A 21,960-nucleotide genomic window follows, 5' to 3' on the forward strand; every position below is an offset into this window, starting at 1 on the left:
TAGAAGCACTTGCAACAAAACTTTATTTTCCCAATTAACACAAAAACTGGTATTGCAGTTTAGTTACAGCGTGGCTTTTACACACAATGCATCTCATACATGTTGGCACAAAAGTTTATTCACAGGTGTACTATGTATCCTTGGCATTTAAGAGGAATGGTACTACTCCAGGTCAGTAAGCAAAAGTACTCTCTTTAGCATACCCTAGTTTTTCAAGATTAGGCTGACAGGCAAACTGAATCATAGGTGGAGGTCCACACATTAGAATTAGTGTGTCCTTGCTAGGAGGGGGAAGATGGTCTTTTATCATGGCAGTAGTTACAAAACCAGTACTATATTTCCAGTCTGAAATGGAAAAAAATGAGTTGGAGTTAGAAAGCTTTGGGATTATGCACTCAAATTAACTTGGCACTGGCTGATATACAAGACGATCTCATTATTTGTGAGTCCAGCACTCACAGTTTTGCGTATTAGCAGTTGGGTAATTCAGTCCTCTTATTGCAGCCATAGGCCAAACAGAAACAAAAGTGACAACACAACCATTCAGTATTACAGTAAATAGAGTAAATATGACGATACATATACAAATAAACTAAAACTACCATAAAATCAAACCTATAAAAGACCATGGCGGGATGTCTGTCTAATTGCCCCATAAATAAATTTGACCACCACTTTAGTGACTTCATCGTTAGTATCAGCCAAGCAGTAGTTAAGATAGAAGGAATCAGGCCTACCAGGGAATTGCTCTAGTAATGTATACAGTAATTCACTCCTAGAATCACGATAAAGGGAGCAGTATAGAAGAGTATGAGTGACTGTTTCCAGGCTACCCTCCCCACATGGACATAACCCCGAAACAGGAGATTCTTTAGAGAACCTCCTTTGAAGCAAAGCCAAAAGTAGTACATTCAGCCTAGCCCTAGCAAAGGCTGACCTAAATTTAGCAAAATGAAGAGTGGTTAGATATCTAGCAGCCTGGTTCCCAGCTGGAAGAGAAATACCAAGATATAAAGGGGAACATTTATTCCCAAGGTCAACTAGGTGTTGGTACTCAATGTCCTTTAGGCACTAAATGACAATAGACTTCGCCTTTGCAAATCCCAGGGGGAAAAACGTAAGAGGGAGAAAGCCCCATGCCCAACATTTTATTCGTGACAATGGACAACTATGGGTTAGGGAAGGTGTCTCTCCACATATATTGGACATACAAAGGTTGCTGAAGGTTCAAACAAAGTTTAAGCCAGCGCGTCAATGAGGCCTCCCAAGCTAGATAGATCAGATAGGAACCAGTCTCCAAGCATAATGCTGCATAAGACACACATTTGGGGACTCTAAAAATAGCTCTAAGGAATCTAGACTGCATTGATTCAATATCCGGATAGACCCTTTAGATATAGATAGCGACTCTGAAGAGCATTTGAGCTACAATCTTGGCTCAAAACACTCAAGTTAGATACGATTCCTCAGGGGCTTTAACTGAGAATATTCCTACCACCCGAGGAGTCAGGCAAGGTTGGGTAATTAACATCTGACCTTGGTATACATTTAAAAAAATGGGGGGGGGGCGTTAAAACATGTATATCTATGGGTCAGGGGGCAGCTGGCAATGACCGCTAAGGTCATTTTCAGCTGCCATTTTGTTTGCAGGAGCCATTTTATGACTTTAAAAAAATGGGTCTAACACAGTTATTTTGAGCAGTTTGGGAACCTAACCCCCAGATTCCCATAGCCCTCCTGATCTAGCACTCATGGATTTGCTAGCTGCCTGCCCACCCCCTGCCAAATTACAGGTTTCTCTTATACTACACGTTTCATTTCCAAGAGAATTGTGCATGATGGATGGCCATTATTTCCCATGACTATCCAGCACACAATTCTTGCATTTATCCTCTGCCTGTATGTTCCCTTACAAGTCAGCCACTACTGCATCAATTTCAAGAAATACGTAAGGCATACTCCACATTCATATAGGACCATGGCCTGGCTCCCCCATGGCACTCCTATACCTATAAAGGCTTTTCTATTCATTTAAATAGAGGGAGCCATTTTTGTACGTGCAGCTGTTGCCTCTGCTTGGAACAGCTTCACATCTATTAGCAGCCTTTATGCTATCAATGCAATCCATCACATTCAAGAACAGAAGTAGAACCCTATAGAAACCCCTGTTGAATTTTGCATACAACTGTTAACATTAGTAACTGAAGAGTGGGAACGTACACTGCCAATATGCTATAGACTAATGCCATCACCTTGTAAAGCAGTGACTTCCTTACTGCCTCAAAAGAAAATGCTTACCCTACATGAAGCGGCTCGTTCTGTCTGTGTCTTCCTCTGCAGTCTTAGTAAGGCAGAAAAACTAGTTTGCAAGTGCAAGACTCTTGAGATGCAATAGCAATTACATTAGGGGACGTTGAAACAACCAGTCCTGGTTATTTTAAGATCTTGGGTGACATTTTAAGAGATGTTACAAACGCTCCAAAAAATTACAGCAAGGTAAACTGATGAAAGGATAGAGTCAGCCAACTGTGCTCTGATTATTTGCCTATAAGAGAGAGAACACAAGACAACTGCTTTAGCCTTACCCTGAGGTGGTCTATCCAAAGTATACCAGAGTTTAAACTGATCTGGATGATTTGTAGCTACTTCTTCAAGCTCTGCTCTCAGCAATATATCTTGTTCTGTCTACCAACAGAAAGATAGTTAATTATCCATAGCGTATCTGCATACAAAACACAAGGCCTGTTAAGATTAGACACTTCCCCCCTTCTACCCAGATTTATGCATCAGGGCTTTCTAACACCACTGAGCTATTCTTATCCTACCTCCTTGTGACCAACCCCAGTTTTCAGCACATTGTTTAATATTTAAAACTAACTACTAAAATTATGAGAGTGAGGGGGCAGTGGGTGGGAGTAAAAGGAAAGAAGGCGGGGGGCCGTGGGCTCAAGGCCCAGGCATGGGGGCATCTGGTCTCAAGTGGCCAACCGCATGGGGCTGTTGCTGGGAACTCTTCGTGGCTCCTGCTGTTGCTGCAGAATAGTCCTACCGACGGGCCAGCAAAAAAGTCCCCGTGGGCCAACTCCAGATCCCAGGCCTTATAGCAATAGCACTTACATTTATATACCGCTTTATAGCCAGAGCTCTCTAAACGGTTTACAATGATTTAGCATATTGCCCCCAACATTCTGGGTACTCTGTTGTGCAGGCTTGCCCTAGCGCCTTTGGTCAGGCAGTATTATGAAATTAAATAAAGAAACCTTAGTTGTCCAACAGCCCGCCACAGTTTCTCCCATGTTTAGCAACCTGTCACTCTATTCAGATCTACCAATTAACAGTGCAATTAAGCCCTAGGGCAGTTATTTCCAAGAAAGTGGGCAGGGGAGAAGAGATAATAAGACCAGATCAATTAAAGCTTATTCAATACATTAACCTATCAAGAAGCACACAGTTTTGCATCCTCCACCAGAGGCCAATTCTACAAGTCCTTGTGCATATGTAAAATGTTTTTTCGCTTAACAGCAGTTTCCCACCATAACACAAAGACTCTTCATTCCTCTTACATATATAGTTTTTCAGAAGCAATGGGTGCTGTCTATCTATATTTAATTCTCTAAGGCATACCCGTGGCTAATCTCATGCATTGCAGCTCTCACGAGAGTCCAGAGAGCTGCTGGATAGCCACAGGACGGGTGGGAGAGAGGTGTGTTTAAAAGAAGGGGGTGGGGAGGAAGGAGCCAGCCAGCCAGAAAGCAGCACGCGGGGGCGGTTGGCCAAAAAGCAGGGGAGATAAGAAATGGGTGGGCTGGCCTGCCAGCCAGCAAGCATCAGCGGGCAGAGAAAAAGCCAGCTGGCCAGCAAGCAACAGGGAGGAGAGCCGGAAAGCAGCAGGGAAGAGAAGAAGCCGGCCAGCCAAAAGACAGTGATGGGTGGGTGGGCCGGCTGGAGGTGCAGATGCTCTGTGCCTGGCCCAGCTAGTTTAAAATAAAAAGTACAAGTTGCCCAGTTGCAGATAACTACTGCCACATTCTCTGTGTCACAACTTCTGAAGGTGAATACAGGCAGTCATTTTATTAAGTGGCAATTTTGCAGGATATACAGGTAAGTATTATTATGATTAACACATTTGTATACCGCCCAAAACGCAAGTCTCTGGGCAAAACATTTCAAAATTTAAAATGTTAACACTATTAAAAACACAATTAAAACATTATCTAATTAAAAACCTGAGTGAACAAATGTGTCTTGACTGCCTTTTTAAAAGTTGTAAGAGATGGGGAAGCTCTTATTTCAGCAGAAAGTGTGTTCCAAACCCTCAGTGCAGCAATGAAGAAGGCCCATCCCCGAGTAGCCACCAGATGAGTCGGTTGATTTGGCTGTTCAGATGGATAAAGCCAATTATTTGTTCACACATTCTTCCATACATCTGCCTCTGATATGTGCTGAAGTCCTCCTTCCCATTTGACCAGATATTGATGACCAAGTTACAGTGGGGTAGGAGAACTCATTGGTGGTACTTTGGTGGTCCAAGTTTCCAATCATTCTGCTAAAGGTCAGTGGCAGAAGATTTCAGTCACACATTCTACTGCACACTTGTGCCTGACTCATGGCAAAGAGATTGCGGGGCATCCCAGACACAGAGGTTTCTCATGCTATATACTATAAGGAGGTAAAGAGTTAATGTGTACTTAACATGGTAAATGTAGAATTGTACCCTAAATACAAATGAGTTTTATTCAGTTCTCAATGTTCAGCAGCATTATTGCATTAGAAACCAATTGAATTCCAGACAGGCCAGTGAAACTAGGGGCCTCACTTCACTTTGCCAACTAAATCAAAGTCAAGAGGGCAGGCTATAAGAGATATATTCACTGGCACCCAAGTCCAACAAGTGAAATCAGTGCACACCTATAACTGTGTGAAAAGAATCTGGAACTCTTCCAGACTTTGACACACATCCAAAAGCTGCAAGCATCTTATCTCACTGCCAGAAGAATAAATTTACTTTCCTATCAGAGGTATATAGGCAAGGAAACTAGGCTTCAGCTCTCCCCTGTAGCTTCTCCCACCCTCTGTCATGGAATTTAGGATAAGATTGTCTCAGCTCTTCCCCTCTTCGTCTACATAACATCTGTCATGTCAATTCTCTTATCATCTGACCCACACCACAGTTAATCCATCATGGGGCAGACACCTTAAAGCTTCCTTCCCCAATTCTATACAGAAGTCTAAAAACCATGTCATCTTACCATAGCACCAATTCCATTTTTCTACTATTGAACATACGTCTCCATCCATGGAGCATGTGTGGAGTCCTTTTTAGAAGAGCTAAAATCCTGACAATCCATTGTTTGGCACAGAAGAGGGAGGAAGAAGAACTAGTCTCAAACTTTGCCTCCCAGACAGCCAAAAATCAGGATTTTAGCCTTTTAAAAGGAGATTACTGTATTCAGCCTTGGCTACTGGAATTAGAGAGGAAGACAGACAGAATTATGTTCAGTGACCCAACACCACAAAAGAAAAGCAGTACAAATCACCGTAAAGATAATACAAGTAATTAAATTAAAAGGGAGTTTGAAACATTGCAGTATTTCCTAAGGGACGCTGGAAAATGTACACAAGTGGACAAAATCAGTCTGGTAGTCTATACATTGATTGGTCAGCCCACATGGTCTCTGCTTAAGGATTATGCATATTCTTCATGTAGAGTGCTGGACTAGGACCGGGGAAACCCGAGTTCAAATCCCCATTCAGCCATGAAACTAGCTGGGTGACTCTGGGCCAGTCACTTCTCTCTCAGCCTAACCTACTTCACAGGGTTGTTGTGAAAGAGAAACTTAAGTATGTAGTACACCACTCTGGGCTCCTTGGAGGAAGAGCAGGATATAAATGTAAAAATAATAATAAGAAATGTCAGGATCTTCAGAATACCAATAACTCAAACCACCTCAGACCTAATCTTATATGCGGCTGCACAGAATTTGGCCACACACAGCACTATGGGTACACAACCATCAGCTGGTTAAAAGGATACATATCCATCATCCATTCTAACAAGGATATTTAGTAAGGCAGGAGGGAGATATGAAAATCCCTGTAAAATGAACAATATGAAAGGACATGCGTCACAGTCTCAACACCTTGGCCACAAGGACAGATCCGGCTAGTGACAGGATTATATGGTACCTACCCTCCAATACATGAGCCACCTAATGGCGCAGCAACTTGCCTAGGGAGCAAGAGGTTGTCCGTTTGAATCCCCACTGATATGGTTCCCAGACTATGGGAAACACCTATATCGGGCAGCAGCGATATAGGAAGGTGCTGAAAGGCATCATCTCATACTGCACGGGTGGAGGCAACGGTAAACACCTCCTGTACTCTCTGAAGAAAACCGCATGACTCTGTGGTCACCAGGAGTCAACACCGACTCGACAGGACAATCTTTCCTTTCCCCTCCAATGCAGCTGATGGAAGTGCTTTAAAGCATGCAAGGGAGAAGGCCCTTCTCTGGGATAAAGTAGTTAAACTCATTAATGGGCAGTTTGTAAAACTACCAAGGATGTTTCTTGCAGAGATTTGCGCCAAATCGCTCTGCTTTTCAGTGTCTGCTATACGTTGTTTTATAAGCCCTTTGGCAGCATCAGGACCCAGAGGCATGAAAAATTGAGGAGAGATTCAGTGCTTGCCCAGTATATCACAGAGTCATTTACACCAACTAGATTGGAAGCCATCTTCCAAAATAAGGGGAGCTAGTCCTTTGGGGGATAGAATAATTTTAATCCAGAAGTTAAATGTATACATCCAAACCCTGGCCTCCACTCTTGTTAGCCTGGCCTCCAGTTAGAGAGGAGGAACCATTTGGCAATGCAGGCCATGTAGTACCCTGAGCTGTTTACATACAATGTCTGCCATTCAGAGCTGCTTCCCCAAGCAGAAAGGCATCTCTTATCCCAGTATGAGTCTTCCCAAGTAGCAGAGTGCACATGCAGGGGAAGTGATTCTTGCTGCTCATCCCTGACCCCACTAAGCACTCTGTGCGTTCCAAAAACATGTCCCTGAGGATCACATAACTGTATGTTAGTTGGTTCCATGACTTAACTTGTCTTGAGTAATGCAGATCTTGAGCATACCATCTCTCTCTCTCTCTCTCTCTCTCTCTCTCTCTCTCTCTCTCTCTCTCTCTCTCTCTCTCTCTCTCACACACACACACACACACACACACACACACACACACACACACACACAGAAGTTATTGGTTATTATAGTCTAAACAAATCTAAGGTGATGGTGTGAACATGGACATACTTTACCAGCACTATCTGACTGCTATTAATGGAATCATCATGTCAGCTTGGTTGTTCAAAGATGAAAGAAGTGCTAGGCTACAGAGCCCTGACTGAGCTGAACTTCTCTCCTAGTTACAGTTCTATCAATTGAAATGCCTGTGGGCTTCCCAGCAGCACCTGGTGGGCCACTGTGTGAAACAGGACACTGGACTAGATGGACCTGGGGTCTGATCCAGCAGGGCTGTTCTTATGAACTGCAATATATGGGAGAGAAAAGGCAAGTAAACCGCCCAGAGACAAGTTTTGGGTGGTATAAAAATATGTTAAATAAGTAAGTAAACCAGAAAAGTCAACTGACCTGGTTAGCAAAGAGGAGGTAACACTTTGTATTATCCTTGGGGTCCTTTGTGATGTGACGGATCAGCTGAAGCATTGGCGTGATCCCTATCAAGATCAAAGCCAAAGACAGCAATTAGGGATGGCCTTCCATTCCCAGCGATGGAATACCTTATTCTTATTTGACTTCAGTGGGATTTTTTTGTCAGATTATCCTGGCTTCCAAAGTTTGAGTAGCTGTTATAATTAGGGGGGGGGATGCAAAACAACACCACCACAACTACAAATATTTATATACTGCTTTTCAAAAGTTCTCAAAAAGCATTCTACACAGAAAAACAACAAAATAGTGCCCTGTCCCCAAAAGGCTTGCAGTCTAAAAAGAAATACAAGTTAAACACCAGCAACAGCCACTGGAGGGATGCTGTGCAAGGGTTAGATAGGGACAGTTGCTCTTCCCCTGCTAAATGTAAGAGAATCACCACTTTGAAAGGTGCCTCTTTGCTCAGTTAACAAAAGTAACCCTTGATGATGTTCCTGAATTGTTCATTTATAGCTAAATTAAGCCCTAAAGCATGTTTCCAAGAGAGGTGCATGCTATAAACAGTATGTCAGACACTCCTAAGGTTCAAGTATGGTTACAACACATTTGGGGCAGGTTATCTTCTTAAAGATCAGTATAGACCACTCAAGCTCTTGTACTCCAACCACACTGTCCTGAATTGGACATTTGCAGCCCACAACCCAGAGAATCCTGCTGTCTCTTTAACAGTGCAATAGCTGCACAGGAGAATACACATATAGATTCTTCTGCCCAGTTCTTCCATCCTCTCCTGTGGGGCAAAATAAGACTTTGAACCCACCAGCAAAAGGGAGATCAGGGGGAGACAGCACTGAGAAAGGGACAGAAGAGGCCATAGCTATAGTCCTCTCCATTGCTCCAGGCCTATTAAGGAGTCAGCAGAGTTATGTGGGTTAGCAATTGCTCTTGGGCAAACAATGCATGAAGTCTAGCCCTGAGCCCTGCCTTAAATTTTATTACAAAAACCTTTATGCGGAGAATTTGACTGTCTCATGAATTTAAGCCCACCTGTTCTCTAAAATGCACCATCAACAAAGGAATATAAACTACCTGTTCCTCCAGCTATCATTCCAAGGTGTTTTGCAAACCTTTTTCTTCCTTCAGACTTCTTATCCGGCTTGATAGAAAATTCACCTGCACAAGAAAGTAAAAATACAGTTGTCAATGCAAATTGAACAATTTCGCTCTGACCCTTGCAACACATTTTAATCACTGTAGCGTGCCCGCCCCACTAATCATCAAGGCTGCGTGTCTATTCAAATGTAAGTAAGTCTCACTGAAAGCAATAGGACTTTCTTTTAAGTAGAGAGACATAGAGCCCATTCACACAACCGGGCAGGTGAGATTTAACCTATCTTCCCCCAGACAATCCTTCTTTGGCCTTTCAGCACACAAGCCACGAGCCCACAAAACCTGAGCTGCTGGGAGCAGTGCGGAGCAACAGAGGCTGGGACTTGTTTTCCTGGCCTCCACATATCCCACAAGGCACCGCACGATGAGTGCAGTGACATCAGACAGATGCTCTAGGCACCCATTTCTGTGTCTCCTTAGCTCTGTGGAGCCAAGGAGACACACAAGCCCAGCAGCTGGGTTAAGTGAGCGCATGCTCCCTTAACCTCAGCTAAGAGCTGGGCTTAGGAGCAGGGTTAGGCTGGGCAGGATCCATGCGGATCCTGGCACTCCACATGAGAAGCCTAGCCCAGGCCACGGTGCCCTAGCCCAGGGGTGGGGAACCTTGGCATTCCAGCTGTTGTTGAACTACAACTCCCATCATCCCCAGCCACAATAATTGTGGCTGGGAATGATGGGAGTAGTAGTTCAACAACAGCTGGAGTGCCAAGGTTCCCCACCCCTGCCCTAGCCTGAGCTAGGCTGCTCATGAGAACAGCTTCATAGGATAAGACTCCACCACAGAGTGTTCATTAGCTAGGGGTGTGCACAAAACCGGCTGGCCCGGTTCGGATTGGTTCGCAAGTCATTTTTCAAAAAAAAAAAAATTCTTTTGTCTTTTTTAGTATTTACTCCTCTGAGACCGGGGGGGGGGGTCCATGGAGCTTCCACCTCCCTTCACTGGCCTTCCTCGTGCCAAAAATCACCTGGTTCAGGCATTCTTTGGCCCTTTCCAGGCCTTTCTCTCTTGTGGTGGCTATTTTGGAGGCCACCACACAAGCACAATGGGCATCTGCATGGCCTAGGTCATGACCTGGCCACTCAGGGGCCCATCACGCATGTGTGGCGGCCTCCAAGATGGCCATGGCCAGTGGGCCCAGGAGTTGCCGGCTGGGAAAATGACGACGGCGCTGGCGGTTAGGTGGAGACGGTGGGGCGGCCAGCAGGAGGGAGGGAGGGAGGAAAGCGGAAAGCCTGGTCAGCCAGGTGGGTATAAGAAGCGGGCTGGCCGGCCTACCAGCCACAAAGTGCCGGGGGGGAGAAGCGGGGGGGGGAGAAGTGGACCGGCTGGCCTATTGGCTAGAAAACAACAGTGGGGGAAGTAGTGGGGGAAGAGGAGAAGCGGACCAGCCAGCCGGCTGGCCAGAAAGCCATGGGGGAGGCAGCGTCGGGTGGGTGGGCTGCCAGAGGTGCAGATGTTCTGCACCTGGCCCAGCTAGTTTAATATTAGTCCAAAACAATTGAGTGGACAGAAGATCCTAGGATCACCCTGATCCAGCAGAGATGCTACCACAGCAGTCAGACAGCCCTAAGAGCATCTTCTTCCAGACATCCTGCAGCATGAAAATCAGAGGAGGGAATACTAGGCCAGCCCTCCTCCATCCTCTTCTGCCTATCACTCCTCTCAAAAGCACCATCAAAGTACTGGCTCCATGAATTGTTTAGATCTTTCAGAAAGTGTATCAGAAGGGAAAACAAGTACTAAATTACACCAGGGTGTGTTAATATGGTTGAGGCAAACAGGGTCTTCAGTCAACAACAGCTGAAAAATCTATCTCAGAACCAAGTCTTGTAGGGATGTGCACAAACCTCAGTTCATGCGCAGGTTTGTCACTGAACCAGTTCAGACAAGATCCAAACCAGTTTGGCGCTGCAGGGAGGGGAGCAACAAACGGGATCTTTTAAAAAGAGAGAGCAGGTCCTTACCTGCTCTCTGCCGCCACATAGCAGCTTCCTGCTGTGATGGTGCTGCCCCCAAAACCCCATGTTAGCACACATGGTTCGACCTTGTCCAAACCAGTTTGGTGCCAAACCTTGTCCAAACCAGTTTGGTGCCAAACAGAGGTTCATGCTCATCCCAAAAGTCTTGCCCCTTCTTCACGACATCTAGTTTAAACATTTTAAACATCTGAATTCTTCAACATGATAGTACCTGATCCTTTGTATACCAGAAGCCCATTAGGTCCTCTGAAGTCAATGGCATCTCCAATCTTCATGCCATCTAGATGCTGGGACATCTTTCCACCTTCTGGAAACTTGGGGTGAGTGTTTTTGTAATAAACCTGAAATAAATCCCCATAGTAGTAGCTGCCATTTTACTGTCAGGCAACTCTAGCAGGCAAAAGAATTCCACAGTTATCTATGATATATGAAATAGAGCCCAGTAAACCCTTCATTTGCCACTGTTGGTGTATTGTAACAAAACCCTACTGCAATCCTGGGAGCAAACAGCAGTATACCATGTTGCCTTGACAAGCTACATTTCTGCATGTTACGTGTCTATTAGATATTAAGGAGCAGAGCCATGTTGCGCGGGGGGGGGGGGGGACAAGTCCATTTGTAGCCTTCCCTGTGTGTAGAAGTGTTTTTCAGTCCTTACAATAATTCTGCAGAGGCAGGTAGTTAAACAGTTCCAACATAGATGGAAGGCTGAAAGTCTACATCAGAGTGATGAACAAACAATGGGATAAGAAATCTTAACTTATTTCACTCGTGGTTTCTTTAATCATCTTACTTAAAGCACTAGAATATCTAGTCCCATGAAAGAAGTCCTCATGCTGCTCCAGTAACACATGCATCTGTCTTAAGTTCTTTTAGAAAAAGAGAATAAAGTTAATTTTTTATACCATAGTGCCTAATTTTTGTCACTGTTTCCACTTATTTTGAGCACTCAAAGGAAAAGCTGTGGGGGTGAGATTAATTCGAGGCTTTTATAGTGTAGGAGTGGTTGGCAACCTTGGCTCTCCAGCTTTTGAACTACAACTCCCATCATCTCCAGCCATAATAAATGGTTGGGGATGATGGGAGTTATAGTTCAACAACAGCTGGAAAGCCAAGGTTGTCTCGTCTACCCCTGGTGTAGGGGATGAAAAATCAGCTATTTCTAGACTTCATCTGCTAGTTTAAAAGTCTTATCAACTTTTTTCTAGAAAAAGCAAACACTGAGAGCCTCTCTCATAACAGTAATTCCAAGAACTACTTGCATAATCAAGAGTTCAATATGCACTTTACATGAAACTACATACTTTATTTGGAGTAACACACAGGCTACTGGGTAGTGGGGACATATTAAAAGACCAAGGTGGTAGAGTCACTCTTGAAAGCACTTGGAAATATGCATCAAGGTAATTCTGAGTAAATACATCATATAAATAACACAATAAAGTGCAAATGGTATTTTATCTTTACTGCTCACATAGTTGAGGCACCTTCTGTTGACATAGCTAGTATAATAAAGGAAACTGATGTAGATTTCCTCTGTTCTTAGCATCTTTCAGAGTAAGGGACTTTAAAAGAATACCTAGAGTATATTTCCTAGCATGCTTGTCCAATCATAGATTCAAATTTCATCCAGTTTCTGGGTACAAATTATAATGTAAGCCTTTACCTTAGCAGTGTATCAGAATTCAGCTTTGTATTTTGTACACAAGCTCATTGTTGGATACACATTTATATAAGAGATGCAGCGACTGAAATAAGCAGATTAGGCTCTGTAGTGGCCAGCCTCCCCTCCCTCTAAAGAGGGAACCAGAAGTGAACCCTTGTCTTGACTGGCAGGTTGGTGAATTCCAGGGCTCAGCCAATCAGCACACCAGGTAGGTGAGACCTAGAGAGCTGTTGCCAGGAAGTTCTTTGTTAGAAGAAGCTAGGCTGAGAGTGCACAAGAGGACATGTGGCCATGAAGGTTGGCTGCAGGAGAATAACTCTGCAGATCCTTGAAAGACAGGAGGCTTGAATTCTCAACAGGAGTTTGGCAAGTTCGAAGGAAAAGGAAGCCAAGGCTAGTAGTTTCGGAAGTTTAGGGCAGGAGAAAGTGGTTTATTAAGTTTGTGTTAGAATTTCTGTTTCTTTGGTTTGTGCTTTTGCATATTCCTGATGCTGATTTATTATTGTTTGCCTATAACATAATTAAAATAAACACTTGCCTATGACCATCCTACCTAGGACAAAAGACCCTACAAACATTTAAGTGTGCATTAAGACAACATATTTTTGTAACCTACTACATATTTTTAAACTGTATTTAAAAGCTGAGAAAGCCTCAGGCAGAAGCAGCCTGTAGTAAATGAATAAAACTGGCGTTTTTTAAAGTTCTTTTCTTTTTTACAAGCCTCAGCGAGTTGGTTTTAACTCAGGAAAAGGGGGGGCGAAGAGGGGTTTCTCTGGTGCAAATACGTCCTCAAACGTTCAGCAGCTATCAGTTTCCTCATGTGTAGGCTTGCACATGGAAGATTTTTGTATTTGTCCAATAGCAAAATAAAAAGAGTTTTCCCTGCGATTCCACCCCAAGCCCAGGGAGGTTCAAGCTCTATCAATAAGAGGGGTGGTAGTGTCAGCAGCATTTTGAACCTACCGATAATACAGAATAGTTTTAAGAGAAGCCTAGCCAGGCAGCTCAGCAGGGATGATTCAGCATTTCTTTTCCTCATGTGCGCTTGCTCTGAGACAAAGGCTTTAATTCACTACAGGCGCTGTACTAAAGCAACTGAGACATACCTTTATAACCAAATCAACATAGCCTTTCACTTCATCACTAGAAACTGGAGTGTAGGCTCGGATCACAAGGTTACCACCAACTTTGGAAGAGAGATACACATGCTGACCTACAGAAAAAGAGTTTAGATACCTTGCTATTCCAAATGTCAATTTTATCATGAAATTAACAAGCATAGAAGACAGACAACGTATATTTCCTGGCATTCTTTTGTACAGACTCTTCAAAATGTCAACTTTCATGTACAATTTAAGAAAATGAAGGATGGAGGGTGGTGGGGAGACTCAGTTGTGGAGATCAGCTTGAAAATAGGAGACAACAATTATTCCAAAAGGGTGAAAAAGATGAACAAAGATTTCTACATTATGTTTCAAATAATGTTTTCAAGCTCTTGTCATAGTTTTAAGGATCTGACCTGTAACAGTTGGATTAACAAAGGACCTTCTATGCCCACCTCTGCTGCCTGGAAGATCAGCTGATTATATGGGATTTTGTGAAAGTTCCCAGAGATTCTCTCTCCAGGGAACAATAGCAGTACATATATTCGTAGTCAAACATCACACTTGAAACTCAATAAGCATATTAGCATTCCAATAGTGGATGCACATTTCCAAAATATTTATTTCCTACATTTCTACTAAAAAGTGCCCAGTGGCTGAAAAAATAAGTAAAAATTCAATTAATTAGAAATACAGAAGTACAAAGCACCAAACTTCTTCCTAACACTATTTATCCTCTAAAGTTATACTAACACAGTGATTTCACATGTATAGTCTAAAAGGGAGAAGCATCCAGAACTAGGTCTGGCATGAAAGGCAACAGACTAGTAAAATAGTATCTATTATTTGACCACAATCAAATACTATATGAAGCCAAGAATGCCAGAGTGTATCCCTTAGCACAGCTTCTAAACTGACTACACAGCACAACTGCCTTTAAAAACCAACTTTTGCATTCGAATACTTGCTGTTAATTGCTTTATTTCCATTTAATTTTTTGAAGATTTGTTTTTTTTAACTTAACAGAGAAGGGCTCCATCTTCCTTCATGCTGGCTTTGAAGAACAGGGCATGTGCACGCATGCACACACACACCCCTTTTGCAGAAATGCTGATGGAAATAAAATGATCAAAGTCCTTTCCAAGTCTTGTAGAAGGCACAGGAGAGGATGGGGCCAGAGGCAGTCACAAATAGATACACAGGAAGCTGCCTTATTCCGAGTCAGACCATTTGTCCATCTAAGGCAGTACTACCTACTCTGCCTGACATTGGCTCTCCTGAGGTTTCAGACAGGAGCCTTGTGCAGTCCTACCTGAGGATACCGGTGACTGAATCAGGAACCAACATGCAAAACAGATGTTCTACTATTGAGCTACAGTCCCATCCCCCAAAACAGGTCTGACTTGATTGTTATGTCAAAATACATGGACCCCGAGGACACTGACCTATAACATGTTATACCTCAATAGAGTGGGCTTCCAGGCAAATATTGGCAAATAATGCCTGCATGTGCACAGTCAGTACTCATTAAAACACAGAGGTCATGCTTTTATGCTGTTGCCTTTCACAACACAGTTAGCCTTCAATGTGCCAAAATCTGATCCAATCCCAGCAGTAGAGCATACTGTTCCCATATAACACACACTGACCTCTCTGCGTGCCCTGGATTGATCTTTGGAACTGTGAAGTATCCTTTCATTAGATTCAAATCACTATGTTCATATCTTATTCTGACTACCTGCTTATACAGCCCATAGTTTGAAACAAACCAATGAACTATTCCATGTTGCCCATCACCAGCCTATATTCACCCTACCTTCTGCTTAGACTGCATTACTTACCGTATTAGTACTAGGTTTCCCGCCCCCCCAAAGTTCTTTCATATTATAAATCAGGAAGTTGCCAAATTCAGAGTCTTCTTCCTTTCAAGTAAATATTTAACCTGTATTTTTAAGGGGTCATTTTAAATTCAACATCATCTTTTATTCAGGTAAATACAGCAAGGCTTTTTCTTCACAACCTCAACACTGTACATGATTTTGTTTAAAAAAGAGTAAAATAAATAATTTTACAGACGGATTGATCTCAAAGGAGGACACACTGACACTTACCGATAGGCAAGCCCAATATATGTTCCGATGATGGAAGTGCAAACCGAAATCTCCTGGTATCATGGCTGATTTCCTGTTATAAAGCAAGATGATAGAGAAAAGAATTATGCTGAAAAAATATTCCATTTGAGCAAGTTGCCTAATACACACTATGTTGCTGGAATATGATGACCAGCTTCAGTTTTTGCTGCCCAATACATGACAAGTAATATGGGATTAGGGGAGAAAGACATAGGACTACTTTGCACATTAGAGAGAAGAAATGGGTAATCAATTGTTCTTGGACACCGGGACAAGCCTCTCTGGAGAGGGGTAGTCATCAGACTCCTGGAGGAAGCATTTTCCTGCCCACAACAGAGACAGGAAAAGAAGCCGCAAACAGGCAGAGAACACATGAGAGCTTCTGGCTGCAAGAGTTCCTCTGGCTCGCTTTTTTACAGAATCTGAGGTAGACTGTTTTTATTTTTATCTAATGCCAGTGCTGGATTAGTCCCAATCCATGGACTCCAGCAACAAGATACATGTAAGGGGAATCCCATGCTATTGCCTCCTGAAGCTGCTGTTGACAGCTCCAAGGGTGGATTATGTTTGAAGTGGACCAGAATTTAAGAGTGTTGAAAAACACTGAGTCCATGCTAAATCTTCAGCAGGTATCTAGTCTACTGACACTATAATAAGTGAAAGCAACTCCCTCTCAGGGTCATGCAAAGTCTGGCAGATTTCACTTTCCTGAATGCAACCCATATAAGACCAAGCAACTCACCTCTCTCTGTGTCAAGCACAATGGATACTTGATGTTTGGATCTTGTAAAGTAACTGGATCTCTCTTCTTCCAGGAGCCTGTTGCTTTAAAAAGTAGCAATAGGGTAGATGCTACAACCACCAACCCAGCAATCAACACAGAGGTACCCTGGAAAATTACACCACAGAGTGCAAATGAAATAATTACATACTAGCCCACTGTTGAATGTGCTATAGCCAGAAGTCTCTCCTGAGAAGTTGTACTAGTTTAGGAACATAGTTCTATAGTACATTTCAGTATATAGACTGCTTTACAATGATCTCATGTAATTCTATTATGAAGGGCAGCCTAATAATTAGAAACTGGTCCAAATCCATACCATGAGCTTCACGCCTAAACAAGGATTTGAGCCTTAGAAATCATCATGGCCAATTGTGGTAAGAAAAGGATAAATTAAGGGGATAGAGCGTGTGTGTGAGAATAAATCCAGACGCACACAAACGGCCTATAAAGTTCTACTGGAACTACTCTAACCTCCAAACTTCCTCTCCTATATCCTTCCAGAAGAGAAGGAACGTACAGAAGATAATCTTCACCCCAAACAGAAGATAATCCCTGATGCTCTGGGATAATCAACCTGGAATGACCGCAATGCCTCGTTTTAGTTACACAATCACTTACATAGATTAAGCTCTGGAAGCACAACTTTTCAGCCAGCCATTTGATATGCCAGCATTAATAGGTGAGCATGATGGTCTCCATCCTATGAAAAGCTTCCGTTGCTAGTTCGTGCACATGAAGTGGCATTTAAAGGCACAAGAGCAGGCCTCGGAGTTTTTTCAGGTAAACTGGCCACCCTAGACGGACTTCCTCCTGCCTGAGCCACGAAACGGGCAGGCCCGGGGACAGAACTGGATAAACCTCCCCGTCCCTAACCGAGGACACTCTTTGTGTGCATCAAAGTGGTGAGGAGGTGCAGAAGCGCTAGCAGCACGACCAAAGAGCTCTCGCATGCACAGGCAGCCTTTCTGCCGCTCCAGCAAAACTCCGGCCGGCGCCCCACGGATGATTTCCTGCGAGAACCGCTAAAGAGACTCGTAACTGCCCTTCTCTCCAGTGAGGCCGCGTGCAACTGCAAGAGAACGACTCGAGGACGGATTCTCTCGCTTCTCGCTCCCCGCCGGCCCGTCCTCTCTCCTTCCATCCAAGCCCACTACAGCTTTGCTTACCAAACTGGCCTCCATTTTCCACCACGACGGCCGGCGGCAACTCTCCTGTAGCCACACGGGGAGCGGCGGAAGGCTCCGGCGGCCTCACCTGCCCCTCCCACCAGCCCTCCCCTCCACCCCGCTGGCTCCTTCTCCCTCCCCGCCCAGGGGGCCAAAAGTCCACCTCTTTGATCTGCTCAGCCCGTTTTTCTTTTGTACAGCCAGCCTGGTCAGACAAAGTGTTGGCCTCCGACTGAGGTGTCCAGGAGGAGCGCACAAATCCTTCTTCGCCAGTTCTCGCCTCTCAGCCTAACCTACCTCACAGGGTTGTTGTGTGATGGCAAAAGGGGAGCATCATCACATGCACCTTCCTGAGCTCTTTGAAGGGAAGTGGGGTTAAAAGAAAATACATACAGTCTTCAGGTGAACCGGTTGCAGCCTCTGACTGACAAATGCTGCTGGGGACCAGTTGGAAAAGACCACTGTCTCCATCTTGTGACTGTTCCCATCGGCATCTGGTTGACTGGACAAGATGGACTTTTTGACCCAGCAAAGTCTCCTCTTATATCCAACAACGTCTTTACTTGCCTGAAGCCCTCCAGACTGCGCCTTATATGCTGCACAAATCGAAGCACCCAAGTCCCTGCTCTTGATGACAGGACTCCCCGTCTCCATTAGAAGGAAGGAAGAGGCAATGAGACAGCCTCTGAGCATGTGCAGAGTGTCTTTCAATTGCTTGTGAAGAATCACACAGCTGGCTTCGGCTGGCTTTCACGTGTATAGGGTTAAATGCAAGTTGATTACAGCTGGTAGAACATTCCAGCACACCATCAGTGAAAGATATAAATATGAAACTGAAAAACAAACGTTGCCAGATCTCTTAAAAGAGATGAGTCTTCTCTTTCTCTCACCACTCATTTTACATTAAAAAAAAAATATGTAGCAAGACATTTAAAATAAAAATAGAACTTCACTTATTTCTCATAGGCAGGGATAATAATGTCAATATATAAAGTATTAGGCACTTCAGAAAATGGTAATCAGGGATATATAAGATACTGAGACATACTTTTAAACCGTGGATTTAAGTCAGAACTGTAACATTTTCAGATTGTCAAAAAGTCTGGGGGAAATAGAGGTTTGTTCCCTGTTCATATGAAGTAGAAGAGGGGAAACAGGAATGGTCACAGAACTAAAGTAATCATCTGCTTCAATTCCATTTATTGTTTAGTGAGTGAAATTTGCATCTATAACACTGGCCTGGCTCTTTACATGCTTGAAATCAGTCAACATGATCACCTTACCTCCTAAACGCAGCTTCAGATCATAAGTCAAGCACTGTCTTTGACCATTGCTCAAATAATTGCAGCCTTGTGATAATAGCCAGAGTGATGATTCTGTTCCATGGGGGAATAGTTATCCCATATAAGGCATTTTTAGCCTGCTTCTGTGCTACATACTACTAAATTTAATAAATGTGTCTCTTTCAAAATGGTTTACATCAATGGAAAACTGATTTGTGAGTGCTAAGGGGAGAATGTGTATATAAATGGGAATGAGATACAGCCTTGCCTCTGGCTTCCCAACAAAAAATGCAAAACTCATAAGGAAGAGGAGTGGAGGGAAAAGGCAGAGGAGGAAGCTAGGCTTGACAATGCCAAAATGAAGTGGTGAGCAGACATCTCTCTGGTTATGGCCAAGCTGGTCTTCCCCTGTGTTCTAGCTCGGATAGAAGTGGCGCACTACTCACTAGCCCTTAATCCTCTGTCCAGTGACGAGCTGGAGTGTGTCCTTTCTCTCATTATTTTATTTTATTTTATGAGAAGTAGGAAAGCAAGCTCTCTGCAGCTTCTCATGATCTGGCTGCAGCAAGGTTGGTTTTCTTTTTGTGTTGCTTCTGGGAGGGGAAAGGTGCAACCTCGTGGCCCGTGGATTTTACACAGAGAATGTCTTTCCCTTCCAGATTACCAGGGCAATTTGTTCACACTCTCAAAAGAGATATGGCACTGTATATATGTCTCCATAAACCTGTCTCTAGAAAATGCTTTCTAACACACATGGGAGGTGATTCACCCTTAGAGACTTACAAGTCGTGTATCTGTATTGTAAGCAGGCCTGGTGTGAGTCAACAACATGATGCAATGGGATTCTGGCCAAGTCAAGGCACGGGCAGTCACAATGCACTGTAAATTTTGTGTTCTATATAACCACAGATGTAAACTTTGTGTTTGTAAACAGCAGCTTTTAAGCTACAAAATCCTAAAATCCATTAAAAATGAGTTATAGAAACAAACATAGTACATTATGAATTAGTCCTTGTGTTTGGACAACGTACACCAAGTGCAACGTACACCAAGCAGTGACAAGCCTACTGCTTAAGAATTCCTAGTCTTACAAACATCTGCCTTGAAAAAGCACTTTTATCTGTAAATTACAAATTATCACCAACATATGTAATGGTAAGATGCTTGCTTGCTATGATGCATTTGTTGTTTTCCTTACCTGGAATTTTATGTTTCTGAACTGATCCTTCTGTTTTTTTTTTTAATGGAATATTTTATCAAGTATTTAACTTCTAGGGGCCTCAAGCATACAGCCACTTATTTTATACCTTACTGTGTTAACATTATTGTGTTCTTTTTTGTTGTTATTGCTGTTAACCTGGCCACTGTGAGTTGCCTATTGCAAGAAATGCAGAATATATGTATTTTAAAATAAAACTTTAAAAACCAAACATGGCAAATTTTGCTTTGATAAGATCTCAAATTTAACTAATTTAAGTTTCTTCATTAAAATCAACATTACACAACAGTTATTCACAGTCATTTATTTATTCTATTATTTATTTAATTTATATACTGCCCGTCCAAAGGTGGCTCAGGGTGGTTTACACTGAAATAAAAAGCACAAAACAATAAAAATAAAAAAACCAATTAAAAGGAGATTGAAATTACAATTAAAACTAGATAACATTAAAATTATCATTAAAAGCCAGACTAAAAAGATGAGTCTTTATGGCTCTCCTGAAGGCCTCCAATGGAGACAATCCTCTTATATCCATGGGAAGTGCATTCCACAGCCTTGGGGCAACAACAGTAGGCCCTATTCCAGGTTGCCACCAGATGGACCGGTGGCACCCAAAGATGGACCCTTTCTGATTATCTCAATGAGCACTGGGGATCTAAGCCATTCAGGGCTTTAAAGTTATTAAGCAGCACTTTTCCTGGAAACAGAGCGGCAGCCAGTGCAACTGTTTCAGAATGTGGTCTCTCCGGGATAGCCCAGAGACCAATCTGGATGCTGCATTTTGAACTAACTGAAGTTTCTGAACTACATAAAAAGACAGTCCTACATAGAGTTCACTGCGGTAGTCCAACCTGGAGGTTACCAGTTGGTGCACCACTGTTTTCAGGTCATTCTCCTCAAGAAACAGGCAGAGTTATCAAATCAGTTGCAGCTGGTAAAGAGTACTCGTGGCCACAGCTTCAGCCTGAGGCACCAGGGTGAAACCTGGGTCCAAGAGTACTCCCAAGCTACGAACCTGTTATTTCTGGGGGAGTATAACCTCATCCAGAACAGGAAGTTCTATCTCATCTTGCAGATTACACCCCCCAACAATGAGCACTTCCGTCTGGCTTGGATTCAGCCTCAGTTTATTATTGCTCATCCAGTCCATAACTGCCTGTAGGCAGGCATTTAAGGGACCAATGCCATTTCCTGATGTTGATAAGGAGAAATAGATCTGGGTATCATCAGCATTTTGAAAACACTCAGCACCAAATCCCCTGATGACCCCACCCAGCTGTTTCATGTAGATGTTAGAAATCATTGGTGACAAAATGGAGCCCTGAAGGACTCCATATAATAGCTCCCACTTTGAAGAGCAACTGTCACCAAGTGCCATAATCTGAAATCTACCTGAGACAGGAGCGGAACCACTGCAAAGCAGTGCCTCCTATCCCCAACTCTTCCAGGCAATCAAGAGGCATACCATGGTTGATGGTATCCTCCCTCAGTGAGGGATTAATGACATCCACCAGGCAAGCTCCAACAATGTCCCTGCAAGACGAATCAGCCATGTTGGGCAAAGAGCAGGGGATAGGCCATACCACTCCAAGCAGCTTGTCCACATCCTCAGGAATCACAAAATGAAACTTATCCAACCTAATTTCACAAGAGGGATTTCCAGACACCCCCTTAAATGGACCTGCAGTAATATTAGTCCAGATCAGCCCGAATGCAAAAGATTTTATCTTCAGAGAACTCACTGAATGTGTCACAGTGAGACATTGTTTCTGAAGCAAATTTG

At 43.4% G+C, this 21,960-nt stretch overlaps 1 protein-coding gene across 4 annotated transcripts; it reads right to left on the bottom strand.

The window, feature by feature from the left end:
* Positions 1-6: 6 nt before the first annotated feature.
* Positions 7-18,394, bottom strand: LOC128327436 (NADH-cytochrome b5 reductase 2). 4 transcript variants are annotated; one of them, XM_053256235.1, is made up of 9 exons: positions 18,240-18,391; positions 16,465-16,611; positions 15,702-15,774; positions 13,594-13,700; positions 11,030-11,159; positions 8,758-8,841; positions 7,648-7,733; positions 2,586-2,685; positions 7-345 (listed from the first exon to the last, which is right to left on the bottom strand). In XM_053256235.1, exons 1-9 carry the CDS (start codon positions 18,363-18,365, stop codon positions 173-175), a joined length of 1,026 nt encoding a protein of 341 aa, XP_053112210.1. In that variant the 5' UTR covers positions 18,366-18,391; the 3' UTR covers positions 7-172. The 4 variants fall into 4 exon arrangements, 3 of the variants coding, with proteins under 3 accessions (XP_053112210.1, XP_053112215.1, XP_053112219.1); XM_053256240.1 differs by lacking the exon at positions 18,240-18,391 and adding an exon at positions 18,066-18,217; XM_053256244.1 differs by lacking the exon at positions 18,240-18,391 and adding an exon at positions 17,673-17,807.
* Between the last annotated feature and the right edge of the window lie 3,566 nt (positions 18,395-21,960).

Source organism: Hemicordylus capensis, chromosome 1, assembly GCF_027244095.1.
Source record: "Hemicordylus capensis ecotype Gifberg chromosome 1, rHemCap1.1.pri, whole genome shotgun sequence".
Classification (NCBI taxonomy): Eukaryota; Metazoa; Chordata; class Lepidosauria; order Squamata; family Cordylidae; genus Hemicordylus; species Hemicordylus capensis.